Here is a 17,623-nt window from a genome sequence, read left to right on the forward strand (position 1 = left end):
GCCGCTCTTGACGAGCGCGTGGATGGCGGGGGCGCACCTGCGAAGGGGGTTAACAGGGCGGGGTGAGGGGAGGGACGGCGGGGGAGGGAGGCGTATGCTCGCTCGCGCGGCGCACGAGAGCATCATGCAGGCCGACATGGCCATCGCCAGTGACGCGACCGCGCCCTTGAGGCTGGGCTTGCCGGTCTGGCCCTCGAGCGGGATGATCCACTTGTCGCACTTGAAGGTGCGAACGCGATCAAACACCTCCACCTGCAGGTCGTCGCGCAGCGCCATGAGCAGCTCGGGGAGCTTCTGGTTGATGATCGGGATCTTGGTCGGCAGGACGAGGTAGCCCTGGAAGTAGTCCTTGACCGAGGTGAAGAGAACCAGCACGAGGTTGAGCGCGACCACGCCCACATACACGCAAAAGATAACGCCGGCCGCGTAGACCGCAAAGCTGGTGAAGTCGTTCATCGTCGAGTCGTCGCCGTTGTAGACCTTGACCGCCAGCGTGGGCGCCGAGCGGACGTGCGCGACCGCCCACATGTAGACGTCGACGCTGAAGCGGGGCGGGGCGAGCGTGAGCCCGGCCACGTCCTGGTGCAGCCGAGGTGCAGCCGAGGTGCAGCCGAGGTGCAGCCGAGGTGCAGCCGAGGTGCGGCCTGAAGCGGGGCGCGGCGAGCGTGAGCCCGGCCACGTCCTGGGCGAGGCCCAGAGTGGACTGGTAGATGTCGGTGGCCATCGCCTGCAGCGCGTCCAGGATGGGCGAGCCGGCGGCTTCTTCCACCTTGGCCTTTGCTGCTGCGACGGAGGCAATGACGGAGGCGAGGCTGAGGGCGAACATCGTAATGAAATCGTGTTACGGCAGGAACGAAAAAAATTCTTGTCGGGGTTCTCGAGGTGGATATCCTTTTGGCCTTAAAATCCCTGTGTGGTGGCGGCGTGCCGTCCTCCCATCCCTCCCTTGGGTTGTCTGTTTTCTTTCTTTCTTTCTTTATCCTTTGGCCGCGTTGGGTAGCGAGGATTGGTGTGACGCGATCCACGAAGACGACGAAGGCGAGCTTCCTCATTTCGGTTCTCTAATTGTCCAGTTCCGTCACTGGCCTTTGCTAAAAAAAGATCCCAATGTGTTTACTTTAAGGCCCTTGCCCTGCGAACGCGCACCCCCGGGGCTAGGGCTCTCTAGCCCGTAACCCGATCCCGATCATCCGGCCCGCTGGGTGCGCTTCTGAGCTCCCCGGCCCTGGATGTGAGGTTGATAACTGCACTCCAAGTGCTCCAAGTGCCCCAAGTACACGCTCTCTTTTATGTCCCACCATGCAGAGCGCATCTCTCTCTCTGTTGTGCGAGGCGTGAACCGCGCCATTCGCTCTCACCTGGCAACTCTGTCTGCACGTCTCGCGCGCGCGTGAACAGGGCTCCATCCAGGCCCCAAATGACGTGTGAGTGTTAGAGTTGTTTGGTATTGCTAAATCTCTCTCTCTCTCTCTCTCTCTCTCTCTCTCTCTCTCTCTCTCTCTCTCTCTCTCTCTCTCTCTCTCTCTCTCTCTGGACCTAGAAGAGGAACGTAACGCGCAAACGCCGCGCTCCGGGGGCAGATACGCGGCCAGCTATATGTCTTGCGCTTGGGACGACGCCGGCGTCGTGCTGCGTATCGCAGCGGCCGAGCGGAAGCTGCGGCAAGGCATCGGCACGGGCACCATCCCAAGGCTGCCGCTCAAGGGAATCCCAGGGCTGTCACTCGATCACGTCGCTGCCATAGCTGACGAGGCGAGAGCTGCGGTCCAGCGCGCCGAGGCAGCTGCTAGAGCGGCTGCGGAGTTCGCGACGCCGCTGCCACCCACCGAGCCTCAGCTGCAGGGACCACAACGCACGCCGCCAACCGCCTCTATAATGGGTGATGCACCTGGCGATGCCCACGATACCGAACGACCATTCTCGGCACCATCTCTACCACCTCCGTTGCAGCCTGTTTCGCTGCCACCACCATCGCCGCCGCCGCCGCCACAACCGGTGTCGCAACCGCCGTCACCGCAGCCTCCACTTTCGCCACAGCCTCCGCCGCCGCCGCCGCCACCACCACAGCCGCTGCCACAGCGGCTGGCGCAGCCTTTACCACAGCCGCTGCCAAGGCCGCCGACGCCGCCGCCTCGGCCGCGCTCCCCGGCGCACACCGGGGCCGCCGCCACACTCTCTCCTGGCGACGTACTGCTGCGCTTGCGAGTCGATCTAGGCGGCGGCCGCTCGGCAGAGCTGCTCGCGCGCGCGGGGGACCAGCCGGCCGCGCTGGCGAATGACTTTTGTGCCGCGCACGGTTTGGCGCCCGGCGCGGCCGACAGTCTCGCACAGCACCTCTCCCGCGGCCTGCTAGCCGCGCTCAAGGAGAGGATGGGGACGGTGGGCGAGGCCACAGCGGGCGATGCGGATGCTAGTGAGATTGCCGGCCTTGCGGAGGCATCTGGCGGCGAGAAGGCGGCAGAGGAATCGCCGACGTCGCTGGCCGAGGAGGAGAGCCAAGGGTCGTTCGGGACGGAGGAGGGTGAGGAGGAGCTTGAGGAGGAGGGCTGCTCACAAAGGCATCCTGCGGATGGGTTGCTTGACGGGAGGCCCTTCGAGCGGCGCGAGGGGCTGGACGCGCTCCTCATTGACGTGGACGGGCGGCTAGAGCTGGTCGAGCGGTCACCGCGAAGCCAGCGCGGGCAATGGACGGGGGCAGGCACTCTCAGGGGCGAGGAGGAGTACGAGGCGGCGATTCGCAGCCAGGGGGAGGCGTCTGCAGCGCGGCTAGCGCGCGCGGAGGAAGCGCTGAGTGCAGCCGAGGCTGCGACAGCAGCGGCGGCGCAAGCAGCGCACGCAATCTCGCGAGGCGCCGCGTTCTCGGACGACGAGGCAACGCGGCGGGCGGGTGGGCAGCGTGGCCTCCTGCCGGCCCATCCGCGCCAGCGCCGGGCGAGCAGTGCGGGGCGGCGACGGAAGCCGACCGCGTCGCCGGCACCCAGCACGCCGCTGGATCCCATCCCGCATCGAGAGGCAGAGAGCGGCGGTGCCGGCGGAGGCGCAGAGTCGCTGCTGCAGCAGGCCCTCGGGTGGCGCGGCGACCCGGTCCGGTCGAGGGAGCGGGCGAGCCGCGAGCAGGAGGCGCAGCGGCGGGCACACGAGCGGAGCGCGCCCTACATCTCGCAGACGAGCCGGCGCCTCGCCGCGCGCCGCCGTCCGAGCGAGGAGTCCGTCTACACGAGGTTGCATGCCGAGGCGCCGCGTCGGCAGCAGCATCGGCAGTGGCAGCTCGGGCGGAGCTTGGCCAGCGCGACCAGTACGGCGCGCACGGCCGCTCGTGCGCCGTCGGCCGAGCGGGCTCGTGAGAGCGCCGAGGCGGCGGCGGAGCGTCTCTACCAGCATGGCGAGCGGCAGAGGGAGAGGCGGCTCGCGGCAGCCGCCGAGGCGGCGCGCGAGGCGGAGCACGACCCGGAGGCGACGTTCCGTCCTCAGGTGGTGGGGGAGGCGACGCGCCGCAGGGCCGCCGGCTTGCCACGTAGCGCCGAGCCGTGGGAGGAGCGGCAGCACAGCGAGGCGCGCCGGCGGGAGGTTGCGCATGCGCGCCTCGCCCAAGCGCTCGAGGAGGAGCGGGCGCGAGAGGAGACATTTGCGCCACGCCTCTCGGAGCGCACCCGCCTGCTCGCCGCCAGCCAACGCGCGGCTCGCGCCGTGTCCGCGTCGCGCAGCGGCTACCGTGGGGCCCCGCGCCTCGATGCCGACGGTGGGCGGCGGCCGATCCACGAGTCGCTGCACGAGGACGCGGCTCATCGGCAGCGCCGGCTCGAGGAGCACGAAGTGCGCGATGCGAGAGCCCGCTGGCCTTTTGCCCTCAGCCCATCCCCGCTCCATCCCGAGGCTGATGCCACCCTTCCCTTCCGTCCCTCGCCTCCATCCCTAGGAGCGCTGCGCTCGTGAGGCACGCGAGCTCGCTCGCGGCGCACGCGCGCCTACGGGCGGAGTGCCCCAATCGGCAGTGCAGGCGTCGGTCGAGCGGCTCGCTCGTGCGCAAGAGGCGCGCGAAAAGGAGGTGAGCGAGTTGCGCGAGTACTTGCAGCGCCCGATCGACCCAGAAGATGGGCAGCCACTCTTCACCCCGCGCGTGGGGCGCGGCCCCACTGACGGCGCCGCACGTTCCCGCGGAGGCGACGAGGTGACGCACGCCGGCCTCGCTCTATACAAGGCGTGGCGGCAAGGTGCCGAGCCGCCTCTAGAACCTCCAGCCAATACACGCTCACCAAATCCCCTCTCCGCAACACGCGCGTCCAATGTCCGCGCCGCGTTCCACAGGCCACGCATGCAACGGCAGCAGCGACTCGTTTGGCGATGAGCGCGGCACCGTCACGCTCCTCTCCCGCCGTTCCGAAGCGATCGTAGCGCGCGCGCGGCGGGCAGCGCTGAGGCGTCTCTTCGATACGCTCGCCGGCGGCGGCGAGGGCGCCGCCGCCTCCACAGCTGCGCTGCGTGAGACGCTGAGCCAATTGCCCGCCGAGGTGGTAGCCGCGATCGAGCCGGCGCTGCACGAGAGTGAGCAGCTCCACCAGTCCCAGTTCGTCGAGCTGGTCGAGGCGGCGCTCGCAGCGACGCCGCCGGCCGGGCCGCGCGAGTTTTTGCTCCGCGCGCCGCGCGAAGGAGCGGCCGCCGAGGCGTCGGGGGCGAGGGTAGTCGACGCAGACGCGAAGTCGTCCTTCACGCCGCACGTGTCGGAGCGCAGCCGCGCGCTCGCCGCCAGCCGCAGGCCAGCCGGCGCTCCTCTCCATGAGGCGCTCTACTTGGAGCAGACAGAGCTAGAGCGGCGGCGGCATGAGCGGGCGGAGGCGGTCGCGCGCGCTCAGGCCGAGGAGTGCCCCTTCCGGCCATTGCTGTGCGAGAGGCCGCATGGCGAGGGGGGCGAGGGCAGCCGGGCGGCAGCGGCACGCTGCAGGCGCAAGGATTCACGGGATGAGCTCACGCGCGAGGAGAAGGAGTTGGCGGAGCACTGCACGTTCCGGCCGTATATCCTTCCAGCCCACAAGGCGAGGAGCGGCCCACTGCCGCCGGGCCGGGGGGGGGCGAGCCCCCCAGGAAGGCCGGCTGGTAGGCGGCGGTCGACTTACGCGTGCAGTGGGTCGGCACAGGGCGCCTCCGTGGTCCCGCTCGAGGCGGAGAGTCATCGAGAGGAACCCAGCAACTGGACTTCCGTCATGCGCGACCGAGAGGCGCTGCAGGCGCTGATGGTGATGCAATCCTTGTGAGTCGGCGAGTCCATTTTACGGCTTTAGCGATTTGGAGCTCCGTTTGTGATATGTGAAGCGAGGGGATCGGGGGATGCTACACCTGACACCGCCTGTGTAGTCATATATTATGCGTATGCTCCGGCCGGCGCGCCCAAATACAATGCCACATGCACACGCACACGCACATGCATAAGTGCGACAATCTCGTCGAGAGCGCGCGCTCCTCCATGGCGCGCTCACGAACCGCAACTCAGACAATCAGGACAACGAAATCTCCAGCGTCACAGGGCCGCCAGCCGCTCGCGCAGCACCACCGGCTCGGGAAACTCGCCCTTGGCGTTGACGCACGTGAAATCGGCGTTCTCGCCGGCGCCGCACTCGAGCGTCTGCGCGATCACCTCCGCGAGCGTGGAGCGAAGGGTGCCAAGCTGCGGGTCGTCGTTGAGCGTCACGTCGCCCTTGCCGAGCAGCACCTCGCGCGTCTCGGCGTCCTTGTCGAGCTGGAAGAGCGTGCCGAGGTAGTAGTTGTTGTCGTACGGCCCCCCAAAGAGCTGTCCCGGCCGCACGAAGGTGTACGCGTAGCCCGCGCCTGCCGCGTCTGCGACGATCGCGGCCTCAGCGGCCGCCTTGGCGTCGAGGACGCCGCAAGCGTTGAGGATTGGGTACGGCATCTCGGCCCGCCGCTGCACGCCCACCGACGAGAGCAGGACCAGCCGCTTGCGCGACGCGCCGGCTGCCGCCTCCCACGCCTCGAGGATCTTGTAGTTTCCGACCTCGTCCACCACTGTCGGAGTGTTGAAGCCGGACGCGCTCAGGCTCGCGATCGCAGCCTCGACCACCGCGCCGAGCCCACCCGCCTCGCGCGCGTCGAAGAGCGCCCTGAGCACCGGCAGCGAGACGCCCTCGCGCCCGCTCGGCGACCACGCCTGCGTCGGGAACGCCGTCGTCCCCGTGCACACGACCAGGCCCTGCGCTCCCTCCAGCGCCGGTGCGAGCGCAGCCGTCACGTCGTCGCCGCGTAGATCCGCCTCGTACAGCGAGACCTTGTCGCCCAGGAAGGCGCGGGCCCGTGCCGCATCTCGCACCACCCCACGCACCTTGAACGTGTCGGCGAGCCGTAGCGCGACGAGCTTTCCAACGTTGCCCGATGCGCCAAGAACGGTGACGGTGTCGCCAGGAGCGAGAACAGCCGAGAGAGGCGTCAGAAGGATGCCGACGAGCATAGCACGTACAGTATGGAACAGGAGGGCCACGCAGCACTCGGCCAGAGGCCAAGAGGGGGAATGCACTGGAAGGAAGGTGCGTTGCTAGCCGTCGCCCACCCTTGGGCGTCCGCCTCTTCCCTATCTCTCTTCGCAGTCCCTCGCAGATGCAACTTCTGCGAGTAAAGAAGAATTCTTCGAAAAAGCAAGGACGAAGGGAGTGCCTCGCCAGCGAGACGCCCTTCTTTTGGGGTTCCGCCCGCCGGGTTCCGCGCCCGCCGCCAGCTTCCCACCGCTGTATATGCCCGTCGCGGCAGAAGCCCATCGCGACAGTACCCCGGGGTCCTCCACCTGCGGCGGCCCAGCGGCGCGCGACGACAAAGCGGCGGGCTCGCCCTGCTCGCTGGTCGACTGGACGCCGCTGGCGGCCGAACCCGCCATCGACCAGGCGCACCTGCACCGGATGGGTCAGCTCTCGACGCTGTGCGAGCCCTTCTGCCGCACGCTCTACTATGTGCAGCGCACGCAGCAGACCGAGGCGCACATGCTGCTCTGCCGCGAGCTGATGAACAGCGGCAGGATGAACGAGATCGGCTCGGCCTTCGCGCTGCCGTGGCTCGTGTAAGGCGGCGGCGAGCAGGGCGGCGGCGGCGAGGGCGAGATGATCACGCCCGCCGCGTCGGAGTGGTGCGCCGAGCTCAGCTACATCGCGCGGCTCGTGGTGGGCGCCACCGGCTCGACCCTCTCCTGCTCCATCTGTCTCGAGGCGATCAGCCTGCAGGAGAGCCCCTCGCAGCTGCCGTGCTTCCACGTGCTCTGCACGGGCTGCATGAAGAAGCTCTTCCCCATCGACATGAAGGGGCTCAAGTGCCCAAGCTGCCAGCGCGAGCACCGCAGCTGGAGCCTCCAGCGGCACGAGGCGGCGCCGGGCGGCGTCTGCGTCGTCGAGCACTTCTTGGGCGACATGGCGGGGCGTTGAGGTTGTCCGGGGGAAGTCAAACGCGTTTGATTCAGAGAAGTGGGATCGGCACGTGGGAATGATGGGAACCGCGCGCCAGCCCGCATCTGTGTTGTGCCCGGGAGATAGATAGATGGCAAAATAAAACAATGTATCATACATGCCACAAGGGCCTGGGGGTCGTAGGGACGTAGAGTCTAGAGAGCGCGGTCCCCGAGCCACTATGCCAATCTATTTACTATTATCGCACTCAACACAAATCCTAGAACAAGTCGACTTTTAAATCCGGACGAGAGAGAGCTCGCTAACGCTGTCCACTGCCGTGCACGACACAGGGTCATCTTCTCCATGCACGACGTATATCAGCCCATTGCCCACCTACCCCCCTCTTCACTTGCTCCGCGTGACCGCTGAGATAATACGATGCCACCGCCTGCTCAGCCCGCTCCTCCACGCCTGCTGGATGTGGACGGCGGCGTCGTGCTCGTCGTTGGCTTTGTTGCGCTTGCTCTCGAGCTGTCTCCGACCCCCACTCCCGCGCGCGGCCGCCTGCACTCGGCTCGCGGCTGTGGCCTCCACCACATGACGAATGGCGGGGAACGACCGAGCGGAGCCTGGTTCCCCTCGAGACTGCAAGTTCTCGATCCACTGCAGCTGAATGGCGCGGGCGCTCGACTGCCGCTTGACGTCCGTCCCGTCGACTCCAAGTCGCCGCGTCTCGTCCTGTTCGAGCTTCTCGCTCGCATTCAGCAGGGCCAGCTTGTCGAAGACGTCGCGGAAAGCGTACGGCTGTGGCTCCGAGTTTTGCGACGGTCGGCGCTTGAGGCCCGCGCGGACGCACATGCGCGTGGCGCGCTTGAGCGGGGCGGAGCCGACGGTCGAGCCGCGCGTCGAGTAGTCTGGGTCGAGCCCTAGGGGAGGGCCGAGGTCGCATAGGAACTGGGGGAGCTGTGCGGCGGGGATGAGGCCGTCCGCGTCCGGGTCGTGCATCGACCACACGTCGCTGAAGTGCTCCACGTCCTGCGCCGACACCAGGTCGCGCCGCTGCTCCGAGAGGAGCGCGAACTCCTCCAGGATGACGGCCACGATCAAATTGAGCAGCACAAAGTTGGCGAGCACCATGAAGGAGCAGAAGAAGAGGATGGACGCGAGCGGCGAGCCGCAGTTGGACACCCTCTCGTCCGAGTACGGCAAGGCCGCCCCGTCCGCGGTGCAACCGTCCTCCTCGGTGACACTCAGGTCGAAGACCACGTCGCCCCACGCGTCCGCGGTGATGAACTGGAAGAGCACGAGGAAGGCGTTCCCGACGCCCGCGAAGTTGCGGTCCTCGGTGATGCCCTCTGCGTCGTCCAGCCCCGTGAAGCAAAAGAGCTGCACGCCGACCACGGCGTAGATGAAGGTGAGGAGGCAGAGCAGTGAGCAGACGTTGACGAGCGCGGGGAAGCAGAGCGCCATCGTGATGACGAGATCTCGCACGCCCTCCGCCTTCTTGAGCAGCCGCAAGATGCGGAGGAGGCGCAGAATGCGCAGCATCCGGATCACCGTCGGCGGCACGGGCAGCACGTACACAGCAAGCCCGTCGAGCAGGGACATGCACACGAGGAAAAAGTCGAAGCGGCACCAGCCGTCCGCGAAGTAGGCGCCGCCCAGGGCGGCGATCTTGAGGACGCACTCGATGTAGTAGATGGCGATGAAGATGTCGTTCGAGTCGTTGTAGAACCAAAAGACGAGCGGGTCGTTCTCGATGCCCCAGTAGTCGACAGCCATCACGCCCACGTTCGCGAGGATGATGGCCATGATGAGGAGGTCAAAGAGCTTCCACGTGACGAGGTGGAAGGCGGCGGCGCGGAGCGGGTTGCTCGGCGGACGCGCCCGCGGCCGCGGCTTCTTCTTGGCAATCTGCTGCATCGTTTTCACCCACTGCGCCTGCGCTGGCGTCATGAGCTGCGGCGAGTCTGGCGTCACGCCGCGCACCTTGGTGAAGTTGTCGACGATCGCGCCGATGAAGAGGTTCATCGCAATGAAGTTGCCAATCAGCTGCCACGCAATCATGAAGAGCGAGTACGCTGAGTAGTCGTCGCGCTCGAGCGGCTTGCGGAAGCCGACCACGTCCATCTGCGCGAACATGTAGTCATTGAAGGCCTCGCCCGTGGAGGTGATGTACAGCAGCAGCATCGCCTGCCCAAAGTCGTCGAAGGAGCCCGCCATCGTGTTGACCCAGGCCGGCGCGGTGCCGTCCTCGTCGGGTGACATCGACATGCAGCTCTCGTGGTCGGCCTCCTCGTCGAGGTTGCACGCACCAAGCGAGCCCATGAAAAGCTGCATCCCCAGAATCCCAAACAGCACCTGGAAGGCGGCCAGCACCGCGAGCGCGGAGGTCATCGCGGGGAGGGCCTTGAGGATCGTCTCGATGATGAGGCGCATCCCCGGGTTGCGCCCCGCGATGCGGAGGGGGCGCAGCGCGCGCAGCGTCTTGAGAGTGCTGAGGTGGCTGAGCTGCGGGATCGCAGACACCACCAGCGGCGAAGACGCCACACAGACGATAACGATGGAGAAGTCGAGAACGTTCCACCCGTCGCTCAGGTAGGCGCAGAGCCCATACGCGAGCACCTTACGGGAGATCACGGGAGGTCACGGGAGATCACGGGAGATCACGGTAAATGAAGGGAGATCACGCCATAGGCCGTACGCGGGCACCTTCATCGCACACTCGAGCACGAAACACGACGTCGTCAACGCGCCCGTCATCTTGAGCCACCACGCCAAGTCGGACGCCGGGTCGAGCAGCGGCGTGTCCAGCGCGAGCGTGACGCAGGAGACGCAGATGAGGAGGAGGATGACGCCCTCGAACCACGGCTGCGTCACCACCGCGAGGCACGAGTCGCGCACGCAGCCCTGCCCACCTGCGGTGGTCACCGGTGTGTTTCTTTTTCCCGGTGGGTTCGGGTACTGGGTAGGTAGGGGATTGCCCACCTGCGGTGGTCACCATACCGCCCGCAGCGGCCGGCGCCCCGTCCGCGCCCTCGTCGCCGCCGCGCGCCTCCTCCGCCTCGCCGCCGCCGCCCTCCTCGTCGTCGTCCAGCGAGAAGGCCTCGGCGAGGATGGCGACAAAGAGGTTGGCCAGCACCAGGAAGCCCACCAGCAGGAGGGCGGTGAAGTAGCCCATGGCGGCCCAGAAGCCGCCGCCCTCGGCGCAAGCCTGGAAGGTCTCGTTCCACTCGCCCGTCATCGCGATGAAGGTGGTGAGCATCGCCGGCATGAAGTAGTCAAAGTGCTGCCGTGGCACCTCGCCGTCGTCGAGCGGCAGCTTGCCACCGAAGAGCTGCATGCCTACCCGGCAAGTGGCCTCGGGTCCTCTGGGGTGCTCTCGCGCGCTCTCGGCTTGCCACGGAGCCGCTGCATGCCGAGCAGCGCAAAGATGACGTTCATCATCAAGAACAGGATCAGGATGTTGGAGATCTGGTAGAGCGAGCCGACGAGCGCCGAACAGACCTGGTACAGCGCCGGCCACGCCCTCATCAGACGGAACATCCTCGCGACGCGCAGGATGCGAAAGAAGGAGACGTTGACGCCGACCTTCGTCCCCGTGGCCGACAGGACGAGGTCCACGGAGGTGAGGAGCACGATGGTGCCATCGAGCTTGTTCCACTTGTCGCTCCAGTAGCCGCTGCAGCCCAGGCCGAGCAGCTTGAGCGCCATCTCCACGATGAAGAGCAACGAGATTACCGTCTCGGCCTGGTCGATCGCCCTCTCGTACTCCTCCGGCTGGTCCGCATACGGCATGCACATCAGCACGAGGTTGAGGACCACGAGAGCAGTCGAGACGCGGTTCAGAGCTTCCGACCTCGCCACTCGCCCGCAGAGCGAGAGGTCGGCCGCCGCCTATTTCATTCATTGGGTTTTGTTTACCGAGTTTGGTAGGGTACTGCGCCCGCGAGGGATCGGCCGCGGCCGGTACGAGGAGCGGCTCGGCCGAGTCGGTCGTCGCCTACCGGATGATCTCGTGTGATCTCGTGTGATCTCGTGTGATCTCGTGTGATCTCGTGTGATCTCGTGTGATCTCGTGTGACTCGGTGATCTAGGGTGGTTGGTCGCCTCCGCCGCCTCCCTGTCCTCCTCAGACTGCTCGGCCGTCTTGCGCTCCTCCTCCTCGGCGCCGCGCTTGAACTCGTCGTACACGACGGCGAGGAAGAGGTTGAAGACGAAGAAGCCGACGACGCACACCACGGGCAGGAAGTAGACGAGCACCCACGGCGAGTACGCGTTCATCGAGAGGTACATCGGGTCCGTCCAGTCGTTGAACGTGGCGGCCTATCAGAATGAATTCGTGAACTGAGTCATTGAGTCGCCGAACGTGGCGGCCTGTTGGATACTCTCGGGTCATCTCGGGTATCTCGGGCAATCTCGTTGAACGTGGCGGCCTGCATCACCCAGATGCTCGCCTTGAGCACCGAGTCGAAGGAGACGGTGTCGGCGCCCGGGTCCTCCTCAAAGTAGACGCAGCGGGACCCGTCGGCACAGCTCGGCGCGTCCGGGTTGCACGCCTCCTCGCTGTCAAACTCGTCGCTCGCCGGAAAGTCCATGTCGCCCACGCCGTCGAAGCCCGGCGCGGCGCAGCGCCAGTGCAGCTTGCCCTTGAGCAGCTCTACGCCGAAGATGCCAAAGACGATGAAGGACAGGGCGCAGAGGATGGCGACGTTGAGCAGCTGCCCGAACGACGCGATGATCGACTCGATCAGCAGGGGCATGCCCGGAACCCGCTTGAGAGCCCGCAGCGGCCGCATCGCCCGCGCGGCGCGGATGATTGAAAAGTTGCCGAGCCAGGGAACGAAGAAAGAGACGATGCCGAGCATCACGACGACAAAGTCGAGCCAGCTCCACGGATCCCGCAGGTACGCACCCCGGCCCAGCACGAAGCCGAACGATAGCACCTTGACAACCATCTCTGCGGTGAAGATTGCGAGCGCCACGTGCTCGCACGTGCCGATCAAGGCAGCCTTCTGCGTGCCGGGCGGATCCAAGGGCGAGTTCCACGCCATCAAGGCGCAGTTGCCGAGGATCACCAGCAGGATGAACGGGTCGAAAAGTGGCGACTCAACGATGCTGATTGCCTGCTTGCGTGGCGTGCTCCGAGCGCCAAAGAGGAAGAGCGACTTCCCAGCATAGACCCGGCCGCTCCTGCCCACGGCATCCTCGCCAGGCTTGGCTGCTGCTCTCACCATGCAGTCGCGCGCATGCACGGCGAGGGCGGTGGGCACGGCTCAGTCGTGCGACGAGCCCGAAGTCGATCGAGTCGCCGACGTCCGCGCTCTCCAAAAATTTGATGGAAAAAAAATCCTCCACGTGGGAGTGCTTCTTAGCCCCCCGGCCCTCTGTTTTCTTTCTTTCTTTCTTTCCCCCCGGCCCTGGATGTGCGGTTACTGACTGCACTCCAAGTGCTCCAAGTGCTCGGAGATCGAGTCCTCCAATGGCTCACAAGTAAGAGATTACGCGGGCGGTCTCCTCACGGCGCCGGCGCCGCCCTGCAGGCGCAGCTTGCACCGCTGCCCCAGCGGGCACACTCCCGTCGCCGCGTGCTCGTCGCAGCACATCTCGTGCCGCGCGGTGCACGCGGCGCCGCGGTCGCACCAGCGACCCTTCCCAAAGGCGGGGCAGCACGGCATGGTGTCGCCGTAGCGCACGTGGCGAAAGGCGCAGGTGGCGGCGTCGGCGTCGCACACGCCGAGGAGGTAGAGGCGGCAGGTGGGCATGTTGTGCGCGCTAGGCTCATGCGAGAGCGCGCAGCACCCCTCGGGCGCCGTGCAGGTGCCGTGCAGGAAGGCCTGGCAGATGCCAACCTTGCCCGGGTCGTGCGCATAGCCGCACTCTCCCCCGGTGCGGCTGCAGTAGCCGGTCTTGGAGAAGGAGAAGCACTGCACGCGCGCCAGCTCCTCGCGCCGCACGCCCTCGCGCTGGTCCCTCTCGCGCCTGGGCGCAGGGTGCCGGCCGCGCGCGAGCGGTGAGCCTCGCGAGCGCGGGCAGGGTCTTGAATGCCGGCAGAGGGCCCGGGCAGCGGGCGTGGTGCGAGAGCAGGGTGCGCGCGGCGTGGGCGGGCGGGACTGTGGCCCGAGGCGTGGACGGGAGAGCACCGTCGCTTAAAGTCGACCGACAGCCGCGGCGGGCCAGGCGCGCTGCCGGCGGCGCCGTGCAGCCGCGTGATCTGCATGCCGTCCGCCGAGCGCGCAAATCCCGCCACCGCCCGCTGGACCAGCACGCGGCGGGGAGGGCGCGCGGAGCTTGCTCCGGCGTCAGCGGCAGCACCTTCGTCGTCGTCGCGGATGCGGCGAGCTGCGGAGGAGGCAGGAGCCTGTGAGACGACGCGCCGCTTGTCGCTCGGCGGCGGTGGAGCCTTGACGAGGCTGTGCGAGTTGCGCCGCACGAGAGCCGGAGGCATACTTCCCAGCGATCCAGTCGGCCACAGCGATTCAGCCTGGCTGGGGTTTACATTCACAGAGAGAGAGAGAGTCTCTCTCGGTTTACATTCACAGCCTTGAGCACTTGAGCACAAGTGGGGTTACATTCACAGCCTTGTTATTGACAAGAAAATACGTCCTCTGGCGCTATGCGCTGGTCTGTGAGAGGTTGAGGTGCGAGCCTTCACATAGGAGGTATACAGGTATTTTCACATTACCGCACAACCCCGGGCCCGACATTCACAGCCATGTTTTGAGAAGAATTTTAGAACCAAACTCCCTCGCACAACACTGGGCACAGGACTGGCGCGCACTGGCACTAACACAGGTACACCACGGAAAATACCTCCTAGCGCTGTGCGCTGGTCTATGAGAGGTTCATTCACAGCCTTGTTATTGAGAAAAAATATTCGAAAAGAGGTTCGGGCCCGAAATCGCACAGAGACAGTCTCACATTCACAGATAGGTTGATAAGAATTCTTAAAAATACAAGCCTCTCTCACAGCACACTGGCACGACAAGGGCGCGCACTGGCGCGGACTGGCACACACACTGGCACGCAGGTTGATAAGAAACAAAAGGCGGACATCGCAGACAGACAGTGAGAGATAGGAAGAGGCAGGCGCCCAAGCAAGGGTGGGCGACGGCTAGCAACACACCTTCCTTCCCGTGAAATCCCTGTGTGGTGGCGGCGTGCCGTCCTCCCATCCCTCCTTTGTTTGCGCTGTATGTCTTCTTTCTTTCTTCTTAGTGAGGGTGTGAGTAGTGAGAGGCGGACCTAAGGAAGGTCCTACTTAACATCTCTTTATTTACTTACCGATCTTACCCCTGACCGAGCTCCCGGAGTTTGGTACGATTTCTAGCAATGCTCTCCGTCCTCGACATTTTGATGCCTGCCTTTCAGGAGTTGTCGGCGCGTCGGCGGCGGCGGCGGCTGATGCTCGGCGAGCACGGCTGGGAGCGGTGGACGATTCACATCGCCAGAGAGGTGGTCGATGGACATCTGTTCCCCCCCCCCCCCCCCTCGCTTTTGCAAAATCCTGCAAAGGTGGGGGACGTGTCTGTCCTCGTACCTCGACCCAGCCCTAGCTTGGCATGGCCGAGTGATCAGAGCGAGGAGGAACACGGACGCGGGCGTTGATCGCGCGTTGATGCGCCGCGGTTAAGATCCGGTGTTAATGTTGAACGGGAACGGGGATCGGAACACTCCCTTTGTTCTCTCTTCTCTCATGAAATCGCGGGGGGTGAAGCAGGGTGTCTCGCCTGTCGCGGGTCCACACAGGGGGTAAGTCAGGGGGTGAACTGAAGAAGCGACCCAACGATTTCATGAGTGGGCAGCAAAGGGAGTGGGATCGGAACAAGAGCTCCAACGCGGGTCGGAAGCGCCGGACGCTACAGCTAGTCAGCGTTTTCGCCACAAATATCACATAGCCCCGACAACCCCTCTGCCCAGCGAGCGAAGTGGGTGAGGCTGATGATGCTCCTTCGACTTAGGGAGCGGTTCAGCTGCTGGGCGGGCTTCAGGGTGGGGCTCGCGCGAAAAGGAATCGACGCGATGTGCAAAGCATACAAGAAGGGGAGAAGGAAGAGGAGAGACGCCGGTGATGACGAAACAGAAACTAGCGCAGACGAGAGCAGGGCGGACCCGGGGACTGGGGAGCCGGAGCAGACGGCATCGGCCGCCGAGGGAATGTTGGGAAGAGGCACGAGGAGGGCGGCGACCTCGACCGACTATGGAGGACCCGTCGCCAGACGACGCAGGGCAGACGACGGGGAGGCGGAGCAGACGCGCAGGGCGAGACGAGGGAGGGAGCAGGACGTTGCGGAGATCAGCAGGAGGATGTACGAAGAGATTAAGAGCAGCAGGGATCCGAGGGACCATGTCAGTGGAAGACGGCTAGTGGCTGCTAGGGCCGAGCGTTTTTAATCTCTCGGTCAGTGGGGGGCCGAGCCGCCTCGGGGTGGCGGGCGGGCGGGCGTTTTGAAAAACAGAATCTTGAAAAACAGAAAACAGAAAACAAGAGGGGCCCCGGGGGCCCAGGCCCCCCACTGGGAGTAGAAAATACGCCCAAGGGGGCCAAGGAGGCGGCGCGGGGAAGCAGCATCAGGTGGGAGCAGGAAGGATGGCGCTTAGGGTCGGCTTTGAACAAGGATTTCCAGATTTTAGATCAGTATTGGTGTCGGCACACATCCCCGCATGAGGTCAGCGGCGCGCAGTGGCCAGTGCCTCTCTCGCAGGCTGATTTTGGCTGCTTCGAGTTTGTTTTTGTTTTCAGACTAGGGGGCCCAACCCCCTCAGAGGCGGCGGGCGGGCGCCCACTGACCGAGAGATCAAAAACGCTCGGCCTATAGAGTCCCCCATCGCCGCATCGGGACTTCGGGAGGACGACCCCGGCCGTAGTCGCCGACCACACCCACAAAGAACCCTGCACAAAGATCGCAAGGGCGGGGACCTGTTCCTTTTTACCCATCTCACAGTAGACGTTTTTGGAGCACTTGAAGTTTTTATTTTAAATTTTTTACCACACACGGCTTTTTCGATACAAGAAGAAATCTCTCGCTCGAGGCACGATTCACGACTGCGCGGCCCGTCCACGAGTCGCGTGGTTGCGACCCGCGCCGGCTCTCAGCTGCCCGCTGACCCGAGCGTGGGCTTGTGGCGGGCAGCGTCATGCCCACGGGCCGCGCGAGCCGGCCAGAGGGGTGCCCCGCTCTCCCAGCTTCCCTCCACCGGGTCCTACTCGATGCGCACTTTGGGCGCCGACGCCTCCGCCGCTCCCTGCGTGCGCGTCTTCTCCTTTGCGCGCATCGTCTCGAGCTGCCGAACCAGCTCCACCGGCTGGGGCATCCGACCGGTGGCAAGCTTGGAGTGCAGCTTCTGGCCGTTGTAGGTTACCTCAAACGCATTGATCGACTGCAGCGTCTGCGCGACCACGTCCAGAGCGAACGCGCCGCCGATCGCGAGCATCGGATTATCGTGCATCTGAAGGACCGCGCGCGGCGTCGGCCGCCGAACCGCAGCCGCCGCCTGCTCTCCGAAGAAGTAGCTGAGAGCCACCAGCGCCTGCGCCGCCCGCACGGTACGGATGGCGTACTGCACGCCCACAGGAGGTGTGTAATCGCCGCCCTCAATGGGCACGCCGGGGAACGCCGACTGGAGCGCGAGAGCGCACTGCCGGAAGGCGCCCGCCGTCTGTCAGGAGCGGCAGAACTCGATCCGAACCGTCGAGTCGTGCCGCTCGATTGCCGGCCGCGCGACGACGGCAAACGATGAGAGGTCGACTGAGCTCGGCTTCTCGTAAAACCTCTTGAGCAGCGCAGGCCCGCAGAGGAGCGCGGCCAGGCCAAAGAGCGCTTTCTGGTTCGATGTGAGGCCGCCGGCCATGTCTTTTCTGCCGGTGAGAGACGCGCAGTATTCTTAGAATTCTTTTCTGAGATTTCGGAAAGATGCGGCCCGCGGTGCCGGCCCACTGCACATAAGATGGACTCCTCAACGGGAGGGCACTCGCAGCAGGCGGGGCCGAATCCTGCAGCTCCTTAGTCTTGGCCCGATCCGGCGGCATGCCACGGGTAGGCGCGTTGAGGCTTGCCGCCTCCTCTGCGCCAACGCGGCTTGTGCCGCAGGTTGCGTTTGCTGCCAGACAAGAGGAGGAGCAGGGCCTTTTGGCGATAGGACCAGGAAATCGTATTCGCCCGGTGGGCGTTACGGACTCGAGCAACACCCAGGTCGAGGTTGCTGCGCCTCAAAAAAGGAAGGGTCCGGTTGGAGCCACGGCTCCG

The 17,623-nt window shown here is 65.5% G+C and overlaps 4 protein-coding genes across 4 annotated transcripts; 1 reads left to right on the plus strand and 3 right to left on the minus strand.

Annotated features, from left to right (window-relative positions):
* Window positions 1-5,512: 5,512 nt before the first annotated feature.
* Window positions 5,513-6,454, minus strand: EMIHUDRAFT_198577 (hypothetical protein; the record flags this gene model as incomplete). Its single annotated transcript, XM_005759596.1, has 1 exon — window positions 5,513-6,454. One exon carries the CDS (start codon window positions 6,452-6,454, stop codon window positions 5,513-5,515), a length of 942 nt encoding a protein of 313 aa, XP_005759653.1.
* Window positions 6,455-7,094: 640 nt separating this feature from the next.
* EMIHUDRAFT_198579 (hypothetical protein) lies at window positions 7,095-7,412 on the plus strand (the record flags this gene model as incomplete). Its single annotated transcript, XM_005759597.1, has 1 exon — window positions 7,095-7,412. The coding sequence occupies one exon, from the start codon at window positions 7,095-7,097 to the stop codon at window positions 7,410-7,412; it is 318 nt and encodes a 105-aa protein (XP_005759654.1).
* A 369-nt stretch (window positions 7,413-7,781) lies between these two features.
* CAV2 (voltage-gated Ca2+ channel, alpha subunit) lies at window positions 7,782-12,613 on the minus strand (the record flags this gene model as incomplete). Its single annotated transcript, XM_005759598.1, has 7 exons — window positions 7,782-10,001; window positions 10,089-10,286; window positions 10,501-10,721; window positions 10,781-10,923; window positions 11,149-11,242; window positions 11,462-11,702; window positions 11,822-12,613. The coding sequence occupies 7 exons, from the start codon at window positions 12,611-12,613 to the stop codon at window positions 7,782-7,784; spliced, it is 3,909 nt and encodes a 1,302-aa protein (XP_005759655.1).
* A 3,783-nt stretch (window positions 12,614-16,396) lies between these two features.
* Window positions 16,397-17,240, minus strand: EMIHUDRAFT_350869 (hypothetical protein). Its single transcript, XM_005759599.1, has one exon. It carries the CDS (start codon window positions 16,824-16,826, stop codon window positions 16,581-16,583), a length of 246 nt encoding a protein of 81 aa, XP_005759656.1. The 5' UTR covers window positions 16,827-17,240; the 3' UTR covers window positions 16,397-16,580.
* Between the last annotated feature and the right edge of the window lie 383 nt (window positions 17,241-17,623).

The sequence above is a fragment of the Emiliania huxleyi genome (genome assembly GCF_000372725.1).
Source record: "Emiliania huxleyi CCMP1516 unplaced genomic scaffold EMIHUscaffold_8, whole genome shotgun sequence".
Taxonomy (NCBI): domain Eukaryota; phylum Haptophyta; order Isochrysidales; family Noelaerhabdaceae; genus Emiliania; species Emiliania huxleyi.